The sequence below is a fragment of the Sceloporus undulatus genome, chromosome 5 (assembly GCF_019175285.1).
Source record: "Sceloporus undulatus isolate JIND9_A2432 ecotype Alabama chromosome 5, SceUnd_v1.1, whole genome shotgun sequence".
NCBI classification, from domain to species: Eukaryota; Metazoa; Chordata; class Lepidosauria; order Squamata; family Phrynosomatidae; genus Sceloporus; species Sceloporus undulatus.
Genome location: NC_056526.1, coordinates 104,497,116 through 104,519,622, shown reverse-complemented (window position 1 = coordinate 104,519,622; position 22,507 = coordinate 104,497,116). Strand labels below are relative to the sequence as shown.

Sequence of the window (22,507 nt, the reverse complement as noted above, 5' to 3'; positions counted from 1 at the left end):
AGCTTTTAAGAACTAAAAGCAAATTATTATTATTAAATGTATTTATTTATATCCTGCTTTTCTCCTGCTATAGGGACTCAAGGTGACTCACAAGAAATTTAGAACAATACAAATTAAAAACAATATGAAAGCATTAAAAAGTATAAATAACAAATTTAAAAAACAGTGGTGTGCCAGGCATCTGGGAAAAGTGCTGCTGCCACCCAGCAGCCACTTCTGTGTCTGGCGAGGCTCCTGCCTAAGAGGAAAATAGAGGCAATGGCAGCAGTAAGTGGAGGACTCCATGGCCACCACTGCTGCCGCCACCAGCAACTCCCATTCCTGGCCTGGCCAGCAGCCATATCAGGCTACCAGGTAGCAGCATGAGCAATCCACCACTTTAGTGGTTACAGTGGGTGGAGGGCAGGGGAACTCAGGGTAGTGAAGTGGGGCAGCCAAGGATCTTGGAACAGACAGTGAGTATTCATCTCCCTCTGGTAGGGTCTGCACCTTCTGAACTCCCCTGATGCACACTCCTGAGGACATCCATTTGAGGATAAGGTACTAGAGCATGTGGAGGCTTTTCAGCTCCAGTCTGGTTTCAGACCTGGATACTGGACAGAGACAGTCTTGGGACTAAAATTATGAATTTTGACATGACACATGGATAGGTCGAGTGTAAAACTTAGAGGCTCCTTCAGTGTGTGTATGCGAGTGGTAAAAGGGAAGCAGCAATAAATACGAGGTTTCAGTGTCTCAACCTTCACTCTGAGACAGCGAAGCGCATGGGCAGGAGAGGGTTTATTAAACAAAGAGCAATCAGTCACACCAAGGATTCTATCTGATTGGCTCAGAACAGAAAAAAAACTGCACAGGGGAATCTGAAAGGGCTGTTGTCTCATTCCCATACAGACTCCTAAATAAGTCGACCTGGGATTTTGGGGTCAATTTTTGGGCATAAATTTTTAGACTTATAGATGAGTATATAGAATATTTTATCTCCTGGGGCCACTTAAGGCCCATGATATACCTTTTTCTAAAACAGGAAGTAAACAGGAAATAACATGGGGGTCACTACCAATTAAAAAAAGTGTCCCAGGCCCTTCAACAGAGGTTTGATAAAAAAAAGTGTCCCAGGCCCTTCAACAGAGGTTTGATGGTAATCTGTCAGGGATGCTTTGATTGAGAGTTCCTGCATGGCAGGGGGTTGGACTGGATGGCCCTTGTGGTCTCTTCCAACTCTATGATTCTATGAGGGTGAAAATGGAGATGTCCCCAGAGGGCAATGGATTTGAACTTTTTTATTGTTCATATTTTGTGTTGGGCAGGTGATGTAGTTGGGGAATGTGGCCTTCTAAGATTCCCTGGAAGAGGGTGTTAATGTTCAACCCTAGCACTCCCCAGTTGTCCATACTTGTTATAAGAGAGCTATATTTTTGTTGCTTTGAGGATCTATTTATGCATGATGTTCTCCTCCTTCAACTGTTTAGGCTTTTTGTCTTTTGGATTATAATGATGATTTTCTTTATTTTATTTTTTATTTATTTTATTTATAGACCGCTATTCTGCTTTGATCATAGCGGTGTACAAGTAAAAAATTTTCATCAAAATATTTTAAAAAGAAATAATTGATATTAATTTAAATGATAAATTTACAGTTTCAGCTCTTTTTACTTGATTTCTCTCCCCTAGATATTAATGAGTGTATTACTACAAGCAATACTTGTGGCATTGGACAAATTTGTATCAATACCCTAGGATCTTTCCGCTGTCAACGTGAGACCAGTTGTGGAACTGGCTATGAATTAACTGACAATAATATTTGCAAAGGTATGCTTCAACATTTTCCCAGGAAAGATAGATGTTTGCTGAAGAGTACCAAAGTTCCATCTTAAGTTTCACTGTGTTAGACACAGTTCACCATTATGCCGCTAACATGCTTATCATGTTAAGCATGTTAGCCTCACAAAGAATGAATGGTTGACACTTTTCGAGAACGGTCATTCTTGTGAGGCTGATGAAACAATCCACCTCCACACATGGACAAAAGAAAAGAGAGGGAGAGAGAGAGGAAGGAAGGAAGGTTCAATGAAGTTTAGACTGATGTTGTTGAATCGTAGACTAAAAAATGAAAACTGAGGAGAGAGGGATTGGAGGAAACAGTTACAATGGTTTAGAAACTTTAGATTCTGCCTGAACTGTTGGCATGATGGATTAGCCCATGTGTTGTGGTTTGTGTCATCAGCCTCACAAGAATAACCATTCTAGTAAGTGTCAACCACTCATTCTCTGTGAGGCTGGAGACACAATCCACCACACATGGGATATATCCAAGCCACCAAAGCTGGACAGGAATTTTGTGAATCTTGCCTGTCAAGGTTGGCATGAGGGATAAACCCAAGTATTGTGGGCTGTTCCTTCAGTCTCACGAGAATGATTGTTCTCAGTAAGTATCAACCATTCATTCTCCAACCATTTGCTTTTCACTTACAATTTTACCACTATTATGTTTTCTCCCTAAAGAAGGCTAGGGACAATATTTGATGAGCATGCTCATCCTCTCAGAACTTACCATTGGCAGACTCTTAAGGGGCAAGGGCAGAATTATTATTAAACCAGTTCACAACCCTGTGCTTCTCTCACAGTGCTAATATAGAAACTGAAAGGAAAATCAACAGGTAGGAAAGAGCATTTCACTCATCCCGCCCTGCCGACTCACTACTGTAAATGTACTTTGAAGCCTTTTAAAATTACTTTTCCTCAGATGGAGATATTGTTCTGAAACAAGAAGTGAACCCAACATGAGGATAAATGGCCTTGGAGAACATTTTCTGGGGAAAAAGTGGTGCAAAGAATTTACAGACCGATTCTCCATCACATTTGCATCACAGATTCCCACTGCCAAATACAGAAATAGATGTAGTCACATATAATTTCATCTCAGGCCTACAAAGTAGTGCTGTCCTTAGATTGGAAACTAATTTAATTGACCTGCTTAGATGTTGCTTTTGTCTGAAGCATGACAAGACAGTTTTGTGAAATCTTCTGCTAACAAATTCTTTCTTTTGTGATGTACCAGATATTGACGAGTGTGAGACTGGTACTCATAACTGCCTCCCCGATTTTATCTGTCAGAATACTCCAGGATCCTTCCGTTGCCGACCCAAGCAACAATGCAGGAGTGGTTTTATACAAGATGCTCTAGGCAACTGTATTGGTAAGCCATGTTGCACCTGGAAGCCAATTTTCATTGAATTGGATGTGTGAGTTCTCCAGTTACTACTTTATAGAAATTAAGGGGCAAAACAGACCACCCCTTTGAAGTGATGTCCCTCCGCTCCTTTCCTCACCAGGTCAGGGCCACAGCAACCAGATGCCACAGCCTTGATCCGGTGCTTTGTTGGCACTAACAAGAATGGCAAAATGCCGTTCCTTTTAGCACCAGCAAAAAGGTGCCCTTGCCATCATCATGGTGGCTTTTCAGGGTTTCTTTGGCACAGTGCATCTAAATGCTGCACCAAAGAAATGGTGTGACTCTGGCATCGGCGCAGAGTCGGGGCATGTGGCATGCAGTTGCCATGCTCCCACTCTGATGTCAGCATTTATTGCTCGTCTGTTTAGCCCCTAACTGTCCCTTTTTTGCCACTTGATAATGTCCCTCATTTATATTTGTTGCTGCTCCATGAGCTTTGTCTAATCAGTGAACATTTTCAGTTAAGATTTCAAGGAAAACTCTCTTCTCTTAACCTTCTGAGTTTCCATTTTAATTTGGTATGTGTGTTATTGCAGATATTAATGAGTGCCTGACCGCTAATGCTCCTTGTCCTGTTGGGCAGACATGTATCAACACAGATGGCTCCTATGCTTGCCACAGGAATGTGCCAAACTGTGGACGAGGCTACCATCTAAATGAAGAAGGAACAAGATGTGTAGGTCAGTTGCACTTTGTCAAGTATACTGTTCCAACAGATTAGTTTATTATATTTATACCACATGTTTCCTCCAGCCAACTCAAAATAGCATACATGGTTTAACTTAATTCCACTCTGAGATACCGTGATATAATATGAGGTATAAATATTTTAATTAATAAATAATGTATGGTTCTCTCCTACCCCCAATCCTGTTTCATGTCTGTAGAGTGTAGAGTGTAGGTTAGACTGAGAGTGACTTGTACATGGTTACCCAGTGAGATTGATAACTGAGTATGAGCACCTGAGAGAAATAAGTCAGCAGGAACAGACGACATGCAAACAGAACTACTTCAAGCTATAGAGACAGAATCTAACTAAAAACTATCAAAGATTTGGAAAACAAAACAGTGACCCACAGACTGGAAACACTCAGTATACATTCCAGTCCCCAAGAAAGAGGACACCAGGGACTGCAGTACCCATGGGACCATTACATTAATTTCCCATGGAAACTATGGCGGGTTATAAACCGCCACTTTGCGGCGATCTGCCACTGCTGCTGTTTGCTCCGTAAGGGAGCCACTGCAGCCAAACCGCGCGGCTCCGTTACAGAGCAAAAAAGAAGCTCCAAAATGGAGCTTCTTTAAGCGGCGCCTCTATGACGTTGCGAGGCGCCAGGGGCGGACTCGCGACGTCATAGACGCTGTAACACATGCGGACGCACAGCGTCCGATATGTAAATATGGCAGCGGCCGTGTGGAACGGCCACCGCCATATTGTACGTACAGAATACGTACTAGGGTTAGGGGGTGCGGAAGCACCTCCCCTTCCTAACCCTAGTACGTATTCATTACGTACTAAATGGCGGTCTGTAACCCGCCCATGTGCTGCTCAAAATTCTACAACAAAGAATCTTACCATACATGGAGTGAGGAGTGCCAGGTATTTAAGCTGGGTACAGGAAAGAAAGTATACTAAGGATTGTATAGTAAACACACACTGTGAAATTTCAAAAGAAAATCAACCTGTGCTTTATAGATTATATCAAAATTGTATAGATTGTATAGGTCATGAAAAATTATGGATTTTTAAAGAAATGGGTGTGTCACAACATTTGATTGTCCTGATGTGTAACTTGTACTCAAGACATTAGGACAGAATATGGAGAAATGGAAAGGTTTCCAACTCACAAAGCAGTCAGGAAAGGCTGTATCCTATCACTCGATATGTTTAACTTAATATGTTTAACCAAAAATATATGTACAGTAAAGCATATATGGCAACTATGAAAGAACTAGACAAGATCCTGAAGTGTAAGAATGTATCGCTGAATAACAAAGTAATGATGCCATAATATTTCTCATTTCTATGCATGGTTGTGAAAGTTGGGCAGTGAAAAAGCTGATAGGAAGAAAATCAACTCACTTGTGATGTGGTGTTGGAGAAGAGTTCTGTGAATACTATAGAGTGCTAAAAATGGATAGATCCTAAAGCGAATTAGCCTCAACTCTCCCCCAAAGCCAAGTTGACTAAAATGAGGTTGTTTTATTTTAGCCGTATCATGAGAAGAAAGGACTCACTAGAATAGATGATAACGCTTGGTAAACTCTCTTGAGCTTGGAGCTCAACAGGAAAATAGCAGATAGATAGATTCATTCAGAAAAGCCATGGCCATGAATCTGCAAGGCCTGAGCAGGACTGTTGTTGATAGAGTGACTTGAAGGTCTCTCATTGATAGAGATTGCCAAAGGTTGAAGTCAACATTAAGGCAGTAACAACAATAAACCTTTGGCTCCTCCTAGTGGGAAACCTCAAGGTGAGGGATTTTGTAGTACCAGAACCATTTATCCCAATACTGGGGAGCATCTAGAAGCTGTGCCCTGGAGACTAATTCAGAGACTATCCAATAACATAGATTGTTTGATGGTTTTTGCACAGTCCTCTCTGTGATGTAGCATATAGGACCTAGATGGAAAGGAGATGAAAAAGCCACTGCATTTTCTTGTAATTTACTTAACTCTTCAGTTAGTGCAACTGGAATCCAGTTGTGATTTAGCATGGCTGGGTCTGTACCTCTTAAAACCTGTTAAAGAAAGCTCTCCAGTCTGATGACAATGAAACCAACACTCTAGTGATGAGTATTCCTAACTAAGGCTACTTTTGATGGTTTATCTGCCAAAGTTTTTTTCCTTCTTCTTATGTTCTTATGTTATACTTCCACCTTAAATTATTTTTCTAACCTTTCTCTTCTACAAGATGTAGACGAGTGTTTGGCACCCAGTCAGCCTTGTGGAGAAGGTCACATTTGTACCAATACCCCAGGAAGTTATCGTTGTGAGTGCCAAGCTGGCTACTATTTTGATGGAATCACTAGAACGTGTGCTGGTAGGTGGCATGAATTGTTGTTGAGAAAGTCTTGGCCTGTTACTTCAGTCCAGTTTTCCAAACTTTTTGGGAAAAACAGAAATCCTATAATTCAGTGGCATTTTTTCCTTGTATTTAGCTATAAATGTATATGTATAGCTGTCGTGCATGACTTGTTTATTTAAATAACCAACCATTTAATTTATTATATATCTTGTATTGTCATACAGTTTGAGTAAATTATTGTTCGATGCTTTAAAACTATTAGCAATGCCCACCTGCTACTTTCTCAAGACTTTTGATTTAGGCATTGCCATTTCATTTCTTGTAGATATTAATGGAAAAAGAAATTTTCTAAAGATACTAATTTTTGCTGATTTTAGTTGTACAGTAGGTATGAAATATGTCTCCCCCTGTCCCTGCATATGCCTTTTGGCTTTTTTATGTGAGTGGTGCACAGTGGTTAACAGTCTCAAGATTTTGGTTAAGATCTCTTGGGCAAAATTTAAAATCTATTTTTGATATACTTGTGAAACTGCCAGAGTTGTCTTTAGTTGAATGAGATTGAAGGCCAGTCTGTGTATTATCACCAAGGTGGAATGATAACAGGCACTGAACCAAAAGTGATCTTGAGAGAATTTTCAGTGTCAGTTGGGGAAAAGAGAAGCCAGAAGTACTTTCCTGTAAAGAGATCTTTGTTGGGCAAGTTTTTAAAGGGTTTGTGGGTGGAATAGCTGGATAAAGAGTTCCTTCTTACTTTTCTTAGAAAATTAAGAAGACTTTAACAATAATTTACTCTTGACAGTTCCAGCCATTGATTGACATTTATCCCTTTTTGAGTACTCCACATCCTGCCTTTCTCCCAAAATGGGGTTCAGGGCAGCTATCTCTATACTGTAAGATAGCAGGTCAATATGTTAGAACATATCCTCCTTCATGAGAGAACAGAGATAATAGGCCAGAAAAGCAAGAAGGAGAGAGTTCAGCATGAGTTGATTACTTTTCAATAGAACAATCCTGGCTGAACCAGATAATGCCATCTACCCATAATACTTTGGTATAGGCATAGCTGACAGAGGAAGCAACAAACAGGAAATGGAAGGTAAAGTTTCTAATTTCTCTCTGTCAATACCATTTCATCCCTTGTGGACAAGATAGCAGCATAAACAAACACAGAAACTGCTGCATTTTCTAAATTGTTTTAATACAGTACAGGTTTCTCTTCTGTTACCAGTGGTAACCATTAAAAAAGCATGCTGGTTTAGCAACATATGGTCAGAGGCTAGCAAAGGTGTTTTTCTTTGGGAGGAGATAACTTCTAGCCTCATCCAGCCACTATTCATGCTGGCTGAAAGTATTCTGGAAGTTTTAGCCCAAAAGATATCTTTGCCAAGCTCTATACATGATGATCTTTCCATGTGGAAAGACTATGTTCTTTCCATACTACTGATGTCCTCCCCTGCCATGGTGGCATGGGGTGTTGAAGCTGGCACAGGACAGAATGCCTTTCTATCATGACATGGTGTGATTCAGGTGTCCTGCAATAATGGTAAGTCGTAGCATATTTTTTCAGCAGCTATTACATTATTTTCTCTCTCTCTCTCTCTCTCTCTCTCTCTCTCTCTCTCTCTCTCTCTCTCTCTCTCTCTGGCTTTACTTTGCAAACGAAGATTCAGGAAGGATTCATCCCGCGCTTTCTACAAGCGCGTTGATGACTAAAAAGGCCAATCCGAGATAAACAAGTCCAGTTGCAGAAAGCACAGCAGAAAATCTCCTTGGGTGATGTTTCTGGGTTCTTTCTGCGTTGTTATTTCTCTTTGAGACTCGTTCGGTGTGAACTTTCAAAAAAGGCTGCAACATTGTGTATAGTGTGTCTCCATGCCTCCCGGTGTGAGGCCAGGGCGGGCCATTGTTGGTGATCAGTTAGGCCAAGACTGAGATGTTGTTTCAGGGAGTCCTTGTATCTCTTCTTTGGAGCGCCTCTCTTATGCTGACCCGTGGCGAGTTCACCATAGAATACTGTTTTTGGGAGGCGATGGTCCTTCATCCTAGAGATGTGTCCTGCCCAGCGCAGCTGCGTCCTCCATAAATAGCATGGCCTCAATGCTGGTGATCCCTGCTTGCTCAAGGACATTTGTCATATAGTCAGTCCAGTGTATATTTAGAATTGTGCGTAAACAGTGCATTCAAGGAGTTGTAGGTGTTGGCGATAGGTGACCCATGTTTCAGACCCATAAAGGAGAATAGACAGTACAATGGCTCTATAGACACTGATTTTGGTACTTCGCCTCAGGTGTTTGTTACTCCAGACTCTTTTGTGAAGCCTTACGAATGCACTATTACTTTATCAGGTTAAGAATTGGGTCAAAAGTAGGGTGATCCATTCAAACAATCCCTAAATCATTTGTGTGACACTGACGAAACAACAACAGTTCATCTATATGTCCCTTCCCATAAAATTGAGCAGGAATCTTCAAAGTTATGTATTTATATCCATAGATGTGAATGAATGCCGGCGGTACCCTGGTCGCCTGTGTGCTCACAAATGTGAAAACACTGCTGGTTCTTACTACTGTAGCTGTACAATGGGTTTCAAACTTTCAACCGATGGGAGGTCATGTGAAGGTAAGTTGCATGTGAAGGTAAGTTGCTCTGTGTTGCAAGTTCAGCCATACTGCAACATTTAAAGTGGAAACCTATACATGTTGTCTGTGAAGTAAACTCATTAAGTTTAGCAGGATTTATGTCCAGATAAATGTGCATAGGATTATAATTTTAAAGAACCAGTGTGCTGTATACATTTGTGTGTCAAATGAGGGCTAACCTATCTCATAATTTTCACCTAAGCCGTCTCATGATCTTAGCCTAAACTACTTCATTGTGTTGTGAGATTAAAATAGTTGCAGGGGGTAGGGGGAAGAGAAAAATATATGCCACTTTGAGTTAGATCCTTAGGGGAAGGAATGAAATGAAATGGGATAAATTTAGCTCTCTATCAGTATTGTAAATGGCCACAATGAATAAAATTGCTAATAAATTATAATAATAACAACAACAACAATAATAATATTTATTTACTTATACCCCGCTCTTCAGCCAGGCTATCAGAGCAGCTTACAAATTGTGTTTTGCATTGATATATTTTTGTTTCTTTCAGACCTAAATGAATGTGAAAGCAATCCCTGTAGCCAGGAGTGTGCTAATGTGTATGGTTCCTACCAATGCTATTGTCGTCGGGGCTACCAGCTTAGTGATATAGATGGGATCACATGTGAAGGTGAGCAGCAATCAATATATGTACTGTTCATACCAAGTTATAATATACTGACTTAAGACCATTGGTCCAGCTATCCCAGTGTTGTTTACTGTGACTGGCAGTAGCAGTGGCTCTTCAAAGGCTCAGGCAGAGGCTTCCCCATCTTCTGCTTCCTTGAATCTTTTTACTAAAGATTATGGGAATTTCTACCTGAAAAGCAAGTACTCCTCAACTGAGTTATGGCCTTCCCTATCATAGCATAATTCTAGCATCGACCCTTAGGCCGGATCCACACACAGCCAGATGTGTCACATGAAGGGTACTGCAACAAATAGCAGATGACATAACATAAACCAAAGCACTAATAGAAAAGGTCACCTCAAAGTAATATGAACACTGTGATGCATACAGGACACACATACAGTATTTAGGGCAGCATTATCAAGTGGCTCTATTGTGTTTGCTGATCATTGGCTATACCTTTCAGATATTGATGAATGTGCTTTACCCACTGGAGGACATATCTGTGCCTATCGGTGCATTAATATTCCAGGGAGCTTTCAGTGTACTTGCCCCTCTTCTGGTTATAAGTTGGCCCCCAACGCACGAAACTGCCAAGGTACGTTGAAAATATAACACATTTTGGCATCCATAAGAATGGGTCCATTCTTATTCATTATGTGTTCATTCACTCATCATGTGTTGATGGTCTAGAGATGATGGCATTCCTTGAACTGTTGTAATGTTTTGTGGTAATGTACATTGTGTAGGGGAAATCTGGAAATAATTTTTTGTCAAGCAACTTCATCATGAGACAGATATCCCTTCCCAGTTCCCTCTTGATTAGTAAATTCCATCTTTTTCCCCACACCAGATCCATCTCTCACCATTTTGAGGACCAGTGGTACCATATGATGGAGTGAAATGACTGTTTGTAGTTTTCCATTAATGACTAGCAAAGTTATTAGTTATTTGATTTATCATTATTGTTTTAGAAGCTCTTGATTTTCCACCTTAGGCATCAAATCTGTTGTAGTAGTACTATAACCTTTCAGTCTCACACTCTACCCCTGTTGTTATTCCTGATATGTTGCCTTTATATGTGAAGGGTTTTTAAAAAATATATAATGTAGTTATGTGAACTCCACACTGCAGTCTGACATAGTACAGCCTGATGTAGGTTTGTTGCCTCATTGTAAACCAGGCCATTGCCAACTCTGTCTACACACAGTAAGCATGTTTCTTTTTCTCATGCCTCCATTTTTTAAACAGATATTGATGAGTGTGTGGCAGAAATACATACCTGTTCGTACAATGAGACCTGCTTCAACATTCAGGGTGGTTTCCGCTGTCTGTCTTTGGAATGCCCAGAAAATTACAGGAAATCTGGAGAAACGTAAGTACCTTTTTTATCCTATGAAGTAACTTGAAAGTTGTACAAAAACCAAACATGGTAGACCAAGCCACACAGTAAGTCTCTTCCTGTTATGCACATATTGCTGTGGAGTAAATGAATGCATTGTTGATTCAATAGTTAATTGAGGCCAAATATGGGAAATATATGTCATAGGATGGAATGAGTGGCAATGGATATGATATGTTGTCCATCTTTTATATCAGGCTAAAGACATTTTTACTGTTATATCCAGTATAAGATTATTGCCTGATTATAGTTTTTTGCTTGTAAACATACTTTTGTGACTTTACTGAACTGAAAAAGTTTAAAGCTGCTGAAAGAGTTTAATGCAAGGAAAGAATGAATGTTGTCTTCAATTCCTTTGTTTTTGTAATCTTGCTGGCACAGTTCTGTAGCTGCATTTGTTCAAAATGCATAAAAGTAGAGGTGGGCTTGTCTTCTTTACTGTGTTTATCACTGCAGGGAGGACACAAAATGTTCACAGAGAAGTAGCTCTGTTTTGAAAAGATGCCAAGGTTGAAAAATAATTCTCTACTCTGCCTCACCTTCTGTCTCAGGGACCTATTTCTACCCAAACCTGGCTAGCAGCAGTTGGGCTTTTTGCATTCTATTTGACTGCTGACTATTCTGCTAAGGTTTCTAATATACCATGCCTTGTTCCAAACACTTCAAACATACATCTGAGGAAGTAGGCTCAACAATATGAAAGCTCATGGTATCGGCTTCTTTCTTTCAGTTGGTCCCAAAGGTGCTACAGGGTCCCTTGCATACTGATTTTCCAGACTAACGTGGCTATGTCTTTGAATGCTTTGTTCTGCCACTCAATACTTATATGAAACCCTGTTTCTATGCTGATGTCACAATAGCTTTATTGGCCACTGCTTAGAGAGATTTTAGCATATCCAAACAGATTTGGATTCAGTTGTTGGATTCAAGACAGGTGTCTGCTCCCCACTTGGTCCTCTCTAACATGGAAAGTTTGTTTTAGGATCACACCTTCATATAAATGCTTTCTTTCTTTCTTTCTTTGGAGCTTTCCTACTCAACCCATTAGTAGTTCACAGGTTTTCTTCATGGAGTCTGTATTCAGGCTTTAATATTTACTTTTCAAGCCTATAAGGTGAGATGATGTTGAACTGCAATTTCCAGCATTCCTCACCATTAGTTAAGACAAAGGATGACATGGCCAATATGGTGATTTTAGTACCACTGTAACATTTTTTTATTTGAATCTTGGTTATCACCTTTTGAATGATGCAAATATATACAGTATTCCTGTAGGCCATGTCACTTCCAGAGCATCATGCTGCTCTGCACCTTTGTCTCCGTCTGCTGAAAAATATCTGTTTAACTTGTAATTCCAACCAGATGTTAATAAATCGACCTGGAATGGACCAAAACACCTGTCTAAGAAGTTAAAGATTTCCTGATTTATAGTTTTTTATGGTTTTTTTCGGGCTATGTGGCCATGTTCTAGAAGAGTTTCTTCCTGACGTTTCGCCAGCATCTGTGGCTGGCATCTTCAGAGAAACTTCCTGATTTAATTACTATTCCCCTTGGTTTATCGCATGTCTGCTCAAGCAATTGGCCTGAACAACGAGAGAGCCTTTTAAATACACTGCTATTATTGATTTTACAGTCTGTTCCATTCATTTCAGAATCTTGTTTGATTCTCTGATTAGAGGAAGTAACTGCACTCTACCTTGATTGTAAATGTATGCTTTCACAATTACGTGATCTATACACATTTGTACATGTTTGTCCTTGACAAAAGACACAAAATGCACAAGTGCCAAACAGACAGCCCTAACAGACTGCAAGGTTTCAATTTTAAATCTTTCATCTTTTACCAAACCGTTCTGGAATCCAAATCCAATACTGGACAATAAGTACCATTAGTTTTTGGCACCATAAACAAGAGAGACTAAAACCCTTTAAACTTGCTACTACATGAAACTCTCTCAGTTGTTCCAAGTTGTAGAAGACAATCTTACAATTTTCTGTTTCTCTTTTGCTATCAGTATAAGTAAGGAAAAATGTACATGACAAAATCCATGCTAAATGGATTCCCTATAAAAACATTATGACCTTGAGTAACTGCCTATAATTACCCAACAATCTGCTCTTCTCCTCACTTGCTGAAATTCTTGCCTCTTAAACTAGCTGTTGCTTCTAAACCACTGTCCTCTATTATAGTTGAATTCACATTGCCTCTCACAAGTTCTTCCTCTGTGAAAGGAAAAATGACCATGGGTCATTGTAAGTACTGTACAGTACTTTAACTCTTATTTAAAAAAGGAATCATTCTCTTCTGTTTGTAGAGTGGCAGAAAAACGAGAGTTTAGTCCATCCTCGGAGTATGTAAAAGAAGCACCAACCCCCTCTACTCTCTCATCCATCCAGCCTTTAGTGTTAGCACAGTTATGTCAGCTGGACCTTTGCAAGTTCTTTGGCATTCTTTTCCTTTGCTTCATCCTTTACATCCTTTGTTTCATACCCCTAAGTTTTACCCTCAACCTATCCATGGGCCGTATCAAAATCCATCATTTTGGCCCCAAAACCTGCCCTTGACTTATACATGAGCTCAACGTATATGGTATTTTAGCTTTTCAGTCTCTAAGCTCATGACCTGCTGATCAACAGACAGAAAAAATGCATTTTAACTTCTCTTGAGCCTTATCACATCAGGTGCTCCCCTGCTGTATTTCCATGGCATGCAAAAAGTAGGATGGCATTCTCATCCCACAACTTCAGTCTTGATCTGGAATTAAAGTGCTGTTAATGTCCAAAACTCATTACACTGCAATTTCCTGCCTTTCCCATCTCTGCTCTCCCTACCTCCCCTCTGCTCAATCCCCAAGAAAAGGCATGTGGCAGTTTTGGGAAGGAGTCGAGAGAGGAAGAAGGGTGGGAGAAAGGAAGGTAGAGGTGTGTGTGTGTAAGAGAGAGAGAGAGAGAGCACTGCAGGGACAGTAGAGGACTCTAGAAAGGGGCTGGATCTCCCATCAAAATAATCAAGAAAGTGAAATTGAATTTTTCACGCTGCAGATCAAATCAAATGGGACAGCAGTGCTAAGGGAAGGCATTAACAGATTTTTTATGTAATTAAAAAAACTCACTTTTACTACAGTCCCTTATGGGTCAACCACACAACAGCTACAACATCATGTGGGAGAGGGGAACTGAATGCGTGGTTATCATGGTTATCAAGAGCTTTGGAATCCTGCCTGGCCAGCTTGGATGTAGGGAAGACACAGTGTTTTTTGTGGACTGATCCTCCTGTCTATTCACTGGACAAACTGAACATGTGGTACCAAGCCAGAGAGAGAATCACGCCATGCTAAGGATATGTGTGCGGAAGCTTCCTTCTCTGTGCTATGGGAAGAACTGGCACAGGGACCAAGAGTCTAAAAAGAGAATTGTTCAGTCATGTGACTCTGGCCTGGCCTGGCTGGCAATGGGGATTAATCCATTTATTGATGTTTCCTTCACAGTCTGGAATGGACCTTCACAGTATGTAACCATCATCTCTTTTCCAAAGATGAACTAGTGACTGGAGTTGGAGGTGCATATTCACTCCAGTATATGGAGTCAATGTTCTCAAAGGCAGTTGTAACGGAGATACCATTGCAATTTGTATATACATTAGAGTGAGATTAGGGGGTTGAAGATCATGTTTATTTTACCTGGGAAACAATTTTACAGAATTGAAGCACCTGGACTGGGCTCTATAGGCTCCAGCTCAGACATCAAAAGGACTGCCATACCCAGAAAAATCTATAAGAGTGAAGACAAACAACCACCCAAAGGGAATGCATTTTACCATACATCAAAGAAGACACAGACAGTATAGAGAAACTGGTGAAGAAACAGTACCTCTAGATGGTCTACAAACTGACCAAGAAAATCAAGCAAATACTGGACTCAGCGAAGGACAGGAGAGACCCTCTCACAGCCACAGGAGTTTACCAGATACCGTACAACTGCGGTCTACATAGGGACCACCAAAAACAGCGTCCAAAGATGAATCAAGGAACACGAGAGACACTGCAGACTGGGTCAGCCAGAAAAAATCAGCAGTAGCAGAACACGTTATAAACCATCCAGGGCATAAAATGCTATTTGAAAACACTGAAATTCTGGACCCAGATGCCAACAACTATCAGATCAGAATGCACAGGGAAGACATTGAAACCCATAAACACCTAGACAACTTCAACATGAAAGAAGATACTCTTAAAGTATACAAAGTTTAGCTAACAGTGCTGAAAAACACCAAAATCAACACCGAGCCCATGCAAATGAAAGCCATCCAGGGTCAGGGGGATTTCCCTGCTGACAATGGATCATTAATTAAATAGACACCTTGAAGCCTTGCCTTTCAACAACAGATCAACATTGAGATTAACATGTAAATCACTTCCTCCACCAAGAGTCACACAATATATGTATATACCCCACTCACTCCCATGCCAGCATTCTCTGAAGATGCCAGCCACAGATGCTGGGAAAACATCAGGAATAAACTCTTCCAGAACATGACCACATGCCCGAAAACCCTACAAAAAACTATAGATTCTGGCTGTGAAAGCCTTCAACTTCACAAATCGGACAAAAACTTATTGTTCTGTAAATCTTCATGTTCTTTATTTTAATCTGACAGTTTCTTTGTGTGTGAAAGGAAGACTGTAAGAATCCTGAAATATTCTATTTAGTTCCCCTGAGAGATTACTTGCTTGCTTCCTTTCCAAATTAAGTACATGACAAAAAACATGTTTTGTTCTTGGCCTTGTTCTTATTCTGAATTAGCTACATTTACCCTCAGTTATTTAATTGCATAGCTGCAAATAAATCGTGAAAGGTGCCAGTCAGTTAAACAAAACAAATAGTTTCCCGGGGAGCAGCCAATTGGCAATGCAACGATATTAACTCTAAAATGCCACATGCTATGTGGCAAAGAGAAGAGTCATTCCTATGTGTATTTGTAGGGTGGTTAAATATAGTGTAGCTGAACAAATACATTTACTTCCTCTTACACATTGTCCTAAATATTCCCAGATGGGTGAATATTGGTCTTTTGTCTTACCATTAGACTTTAGTAGATATTGTGTTAGTAGAGAGTGAGCGCAAGAGCTGAAAAAGATAACAGATATAAAACTGCAAGTTAATGTTAAGTCGGTTACAATATGCCAATGAAAACTTGAAAAATATTAAAACAGCAATAAAAATATTCAAGAGTAGAAAGGGTTCAGCATTTTACAACTAAATGCCTTCCTAAAAAGGGAGTGTGTTTTTGTGGAAGGCCACTAGAGAGGAGACAAGATATGCTTCCCAAGGAGGAAATTCCAGATTAGGACAGCCACCCAAAAGGTCTGTGATTGATTGTGGAAGTAAATGAGGCAAGTTGCCTTAAAGATCTTCCAAACAGATATGGAAAAGTTTCTCTTCTCCAGAACACTCAAAAGAGCTTTAATATATATGGCTTCCAGAGATCTCCCATAAAGGCATTTAATTTGGTTCACACATGAGAAGTATCAACACTGTGATAGGATCAGATGCTCTGACTATTTGCTAAAATGAGATCAGAAATTATTATGAAGTATATATACCTATAAAGCAGGAAAAAGTTCCAGACACTTGGGGGCTCTGTTTGACACATAAAATTCAGCTGTTTATGAAAGAAAATGGTTCAAGACTAAAAGCAGAATTTTCCATACCAAATGACATTCCTTTGAGGCTAAGGTTTTGTACAACTAAACCATAAACCAAGTGATGCTGCTTCACAGCTTATTGCTGAGAATTTTTATAGTAAGCTGGGCAGTTCCAAAACACTGTTATTGTAAAGTAAAACTTACAGTTTCTTTTATAAGTGTGTATGCCAGTGTAAAATCTTAATTCTTTCCTTTTTTTCTGGAGTTAGTATTGTGTATGTGTATACATAACCTAATATTTAACATGCTTTTTAAAAAAGCCTTTTAAGTTATGTGGCTCAGAATTAAGCCACATGTAATCATGGATGAGGAAAGTTTTTTTAAAAAATCCCCAATGGTAAAGCTAAAATAATCAGAAATTAAACCCAATAGTAGTTTTTTATAATCATACTTATATTTCCGGTTAATGTGGCTTATATAATTACAGAGTACTGAAAGGTTACACAAAGAGGTCTTTAGACTATAGTGCTATGGGAAATCTTATCCTCTTCTACTAGCTCAGCAGTTGTCCCCACCTCCAGGTTTCTCTTCCAGCTTCTTGGGTTTATTCCACAGTGACACCTATAGATAAGTAAATGTGCCAGACTGGTCAGTAGGAGAAGGTTGTGGGTTTGGACTCACCATAGCGGTTTCAGTTTGCTGGCTCTCCAGTATTAAACTAAAGACCCCCACTGCTTTCTTACCTCTGCCTGTATCAGTAGCAACTGAATACCAAGGGTGCATTGGGATTTCATTGCTAATTACTGATACTATTGTGGGGTATGACCTGTGAGTGAACTTAGGTCTCCAAAGCCACTTGTATTTGCAAGCTACACTTTGTGGGTACAGGAATCATTAGGACATGTTTAAGTAAACCATCAATGAAGTGTGTGGGGAATATGTTGGGATACTAAATGATAAGATAAAGAGATTGATGATTTCTAAACAATTCTTAACTTCTTAGCCACAGGCATATCTGCTTCCAACAATATATTTCAGAATCAGCAAAATGATTCTCCTCCCCAGATTATTCTGAATAACATATATGCAGGAAGAGCGCATTTGTATCTTGATTTGAAGTCCATAGCAGATTGACATCCCAGAAGTATCATCATCTCCCAATTCTCCTAGTAAAGGAAGTACAGCATAAGGCTTTTCAAAGATAGTCTTTATGGAGGGAAGATCATGGTCAATGAGGTAGGTAAGCAAACAGAAATGGTCAGGAAGTTAATATAATCGCCCTCATCCATGGATTGAGCCATCCATGGCTTGAAAATAAGTATTTTTTAAAATTTCCAAAAAGTAAACCTTGATTTTGCCATTTCATATAAGGGGCAGTATTTTATGTATTTAACGGGACTTGAGCATCCACGGATTTTGTTATCCATGGGCTGTGTGTGTGTGTGTGTGTGTGTGTGTGTGTGTCCTGGAACCAAACCCCAGCAAATATCAAGGGCCCACAAGTGCCTATTGTTTATATGTGGCTATTGTAACAATAATTTATTTGAACTGAGTTGACCTACCAATCTCGGCCTTTATGCTTGGTTCAAGAAGATGCATTTCTGGAAAGACTCGATTTGTTTTAATCCCAGTTCACAAGCAACTGGTCTGTTGGATCTAGTTGCTAAGGATGGCTGTGGACATTACTACAGGAAATGTGCCTTCCTTGTAGTCTTCCCCTACTTCCAGTCACTTTACCTTACCTTTCTGTAGTATGTGATAGTTTAAAGGGTAACTGAAGGAATCTGAGTGAGTGTATGGCGGGTTACATACTGCCTGAAAGCAACGGTCTGGCTCCGCCGCCGGTTGCAGTGTCCGGGAGCCGTAGCGGCCACACCGCGAGGCTCCCGGACGCTGCCGAGAAGGAGCGCGGAAATCGTGCTCCTTCTCGCGCCCCAGAAAAGACACCGCAAAGCGCAAGGGGCACATTTGCGGTGTCATTTCTGAGGCGACACGTGCGGACGCAACGCGTCCAGCACATAAAGATGGTGGCGCCCGTGTGTATAGGGCGCTGCCATCTTTACGCCCCCGTCACATGCTAGGGGTGAGGCCGGTATGGACGCTAGGTCTTCGGCCAACCCCTAGCACGTAACGGGGGCGCCAGAAGAGCCTGTGTGTAACGGGCCTATGTGAGTTTTGTTTTCCTTCAGAAAAGTCCAGTGATTAGAGCTAGAGTTGTGTACAAGGCTGTGTCCTGAAGCTTTAAATAAACAAATAATATTTGTGCCAAGAGAAGCAAACCTTTTTGATTGGTACAAATTATATACATGAAGGAAATTTTATATTATTTTAGGTTTCATAGTCAAATAAGGGACAAGAAACTGAAGCCTGGATCCCAACCACTCACTTGTCCCTCTGGCTACAAAGATTTTAGCAGCCATCCCCTCTACACCATTCATGTTGATCATTACAGTTGTAAAGCGAAGAAATACTGGTTGGTTTGTTTTTTTAATGGAAGCAGATATCTCTCAGAAATCCACTCTTACTATCTAGGCTTCTTCTGCACTCTTATGGTCATGAAGTATTCAGACATGTAGTGTAACTGCAGACTGTAGGGTGACTTGTCCCAGGTGGTGAGACTACAGACTTCTTCCCAAGTTATGATAAAAAGGTCTTTTACTCTGAAATATGTCAATGTTAATGTAAGCAGAAGAAGACTAGATTTGCTTCTGAATTATACTGTAGCCGGTGTAAGCATTGCATTCAAGCTACAGATGTGTAGAACATGAGGAACAGCTTAAACATGACTTGGGAGAAGGATCCAGGGATATTGGACTGTTGGGAGTATGAGGAAGTAGTTGGGTGTGATGTTGGGCTTTCCCAGCCTGGCCCCACAGTTCATAGTCTTGGATGCCATCCTCTCTCATCTTGCCACTTATGGTCCACTTTAAAATCTATCCATGGATTTGGGTCCTGGGGTCTTTGGTGACCTCACTGTGGACATGTTTGTATGCTATCAGAGTGGACAGGTTTGTGTGTTAGCTTTGTGTTCGTTATGGTAAGCATCACTACCCTTTGATTCAGGGTAAAAGAAGTCAGACTTGAGTCAGAGTTAACCAAATGACAAGAGAGTTAATGTGATTTATTATATCCTGTAGAATAGTAAATGCTTGAACAAGCACCACAGTGCTTAGTTCCAACCATACAATAACGTTCAATCCAAGCTATGTCAGATCTTGCTTTCAATCAATTCAGGCAACCAGTACACATTCATTCCCCACTGACTTGTCCAACTGTCTCACCCAACTATCAACTGAACTCTCTTTCTAAATTCAGAGACCCTACCCTCCTACCACAGAGTTATCTGTGCTGGGATTGGCTGCCCCCTGTTGTTCCAGCCATTGCTTCACACCCATTCATCCAAGTACTGTATAACTAAACAACTCATTTGCAAGCTGTTTTCTCTTTGCTTTTCCTGTTACAATTTTGGGATGTGATGAGGATGGAAGAGTTGAACAGTGAGAGTCAGGGCAAAGCAGCTCTAGGGTGTCTAAACTGTGTGGGTGGGAGTGTGGGGGTGGGAGTGTGGGGACAGAGATAGAGAATGAATTCTGATTGCTACTTCCTATTTGAAGCCTATAGAACTGAGTGGATTCACTTGTGGAATGAAAGAAAAATGCTACAAGGAAGGGTAAATGAGTTCAGGAAACAATAACTGCCAAACTTCAGAACTGATTGTGCCAAATGCTTGGAATGAAAGGGTTCTGTGTTTCCCTACAGCAGAGGTGTGCATTGCCTCATAGGCTCACAGTGGCTATACCCTCTCACCTCAAATGCACTCTACTGCAACAAAAACTGCTCCAAAATACTCTTAAGAATGTGAAGTCAAGGGCTTTCATGGCTAGCATCCATAGTTTTTTGTGGGTTTTTCGGGCTATGTGGCCATGTTCTACAAGAGTTTGTTCCTGACTTTTCACTAGCATCTGTGGCTGGCATTCTCTGAAGATGCCAGCCACAGATGCTGCCGAAACATCAGGAATAAACTCTTATAGAACATGGCCACATAGCCAGAAAAACCCACAAAAAACTCTTAAGAATGTTTTTTCCTTTAAAATAAGGCTGAAAGGAGGATTCATACAACCATTGGGCTGCATGTTGCCCTCCCTGGTCTGGAAGATTTTTAGAATTAACTAGGACTGGAGCCATAGGGATTCTGTTAGGCCTTAATTATTGGCTGTACTCAGCCCCGTGGCTCTGCAAGCTGGCATACCCTGCTACATGCCAAACCTAAACTGCCACTGAGCTGTGCCCTATGTTATGTGGGGCAACTGCCTTTAATACTTGGTGAGTGCAAATAGGCTTGGCTTCTCCCCCTTTGCTTGCCTATCCTTTCCTCTCTTGCTGATAGAATGGTTGCTAATCTCCCTCCCTTGTCTTCTCACTTTTCTTGCAGTCGTTGTGAGCGCTTGCCTTGTCACGAAAATAAGGAATGCCAGAAGCTGCCCTTGAGAATAACTTCTTATCACCTCTCTTTTCCTACCAACATTCAAGTGCCTATTGATATTTTCCGTATGGGCCCTTCCAATGCTGTTCCAGGGGATAAAATTCAGCTCTCCATCATCAGCGGGAATGAGGAGGGTATTTTCACTGCAAAAAAAGTGAGCAGCCACAGTGGTATAGTGACCATGCAGAAGCAAATCACAGAGCCTAGAGACCTCCTCCTGACCATTGAGATGCAAGTCTTCCGCCATGGAACTATCAGCACCTTTTTAGCCAAGCTGTTTGTCTTTGTCTCTGCACAGCTTTGATCCCTGCATGCTGGCATCCCTTGCTACTGTCTCCCTGGGCGGTGGCTTCCTTTTTAATCATTATAAAAATAAAGTTTTATTGATAAATCACTTCCTGCATGATGCACTCACATTTTATTTATTATTGAACATGTTAAAAAAATTGGGACCTATTCATGTTACACAGTTGTAATGGTACATTCCACTTTAACTGCCATGACTGCATCCTGGGATTTGTACTTTGTTGTGAGACACTAGAGCTCTCTGGCTGGGGAGTCTACATGCCCCTACCCAAAGTGCCTATCTCAGAATTATGTAGAATGGAGCTGTGGCAGTTCAAGTGGAACCATAGTGCTATAATTCTATAGTGTGAAAGGGCCTCTAATCCCACCCACCACCCACCTCAGTTAGATGAAGCCTATATGGCAGTAAAAAGGAGCATTTTTTTCCCCCTGGGGAGCAGTGAAGCATTTAAGTCAGGGATAGGCATGAAATGACTATTGGTGAGGAGGTGGGTGTAAACCACATCTCTTCCCAACTGCCTTCCAAAATATTCTCTGCCTGGAAGGATTACCTTTCAGTAAGCAATTCAGTTGTTTTCTTCTTTTCAAGCCAAGCCACAGATGAAGGACCATTTGACCACCACCCTACTGAATTCATTATTTACATGAAGTCCTAAACATAGGCATAGAGTTCTTCCCTGTCCCTAGTTTGCCGGCAAATGCAAGACCAGAGGGGGAAATGCTGGACACAGACTGTTGCTCTGTGTATGTTTGTACATGTATGTTTGACCTTTACTTGTGCTTTTAGCTTGAGTGTGGGAACATCAGTCAGCAAATCCAGTTTTGTTACCAATCAAGATTTGCTGAGCTGAAGATAGATTGTAAAAATCTGAGCTGTAACATAAGACTAGAAAAGTTAAAAAGTCAGCAAATGCATCAGTGCATCCTGTTCATAACACTCATAGCATCTATGACAGAATTAAATTAAATTAAGAGGTGATGTGATAGCCTTTTATAAGTATTTGAAAGGGTGTCATATTGAGGATGGAGCAAGCTTGTTTTCTGCTGCTCCAGAGAATAGGACATGGAGCAACGGATTCAAACTGCAGGAAGAGCGATTCCAGCTCAACATTAGGAAGAACTTGACAGTAAGGGCTG

General features: G+C 40.7%; 1 protein-coding gene across 2 annotated transcripts in view; it reads left to right on the top strand.

Annotated features, from left to right (window-relative positions):
* FBLN1 (fibulin 1) overlaps nucleotides 1–21,458 on the top strand; it is a 65,778-nt gene extending 44,320 nt beyond the window's left edge. The window contains exons 7-15 of one of the 2 annotated variants that reach the window (XM_042466676.1): nucleotides 1,672–1,809; nucleotides 3,059–3,196; nucleotides 3,769–3,912; nucleotides 6,150–6,278; nucleotides 8,757–8,882; nucleotides 9,415–9,534; nucleotides 10,001–10,132; nucleotides 10,786–10,909; nucleotides 21,014–21,458. In XM_042466676.1, the coding sequence (XP_042322610.1) occupies nucleotides 1,672–1,809; nucleotides 3,059–3,196; nucleotides 3,769–3,912; nucleotides 6,150–6,278; nucleotides 8,757–8,882; nucleotides 9,415–9,534; nucleotides 10,001–10,132; nucleotides 10,786–10,909; nucleotides 21,014–21,368 (1,406 nt within the window). In that variant the 3' untranslated portion in view covers nucleotides 21,369–21,458. Of the gene's footprint in view, nucleotides 1–1,671; nucleotides 1,810–3,058; nucleotides 3,197–3,768; nucleotides 3,913–6,149; nucleotides 6,279–8,756; nucleotides 8,883–9,414; nucleotides 9,535–10,000; nucleotides 10,133–10,785; nucleotides 10,910–17,584; nucleotides 17,898–21,013 lie in introns of those variants that run through there. The other variant, XM_042466677.1, reaches the window with a different exon arrangement.
* Nucleotides 21,459–22,507: the final 1,049 nt, after the last annotated feature.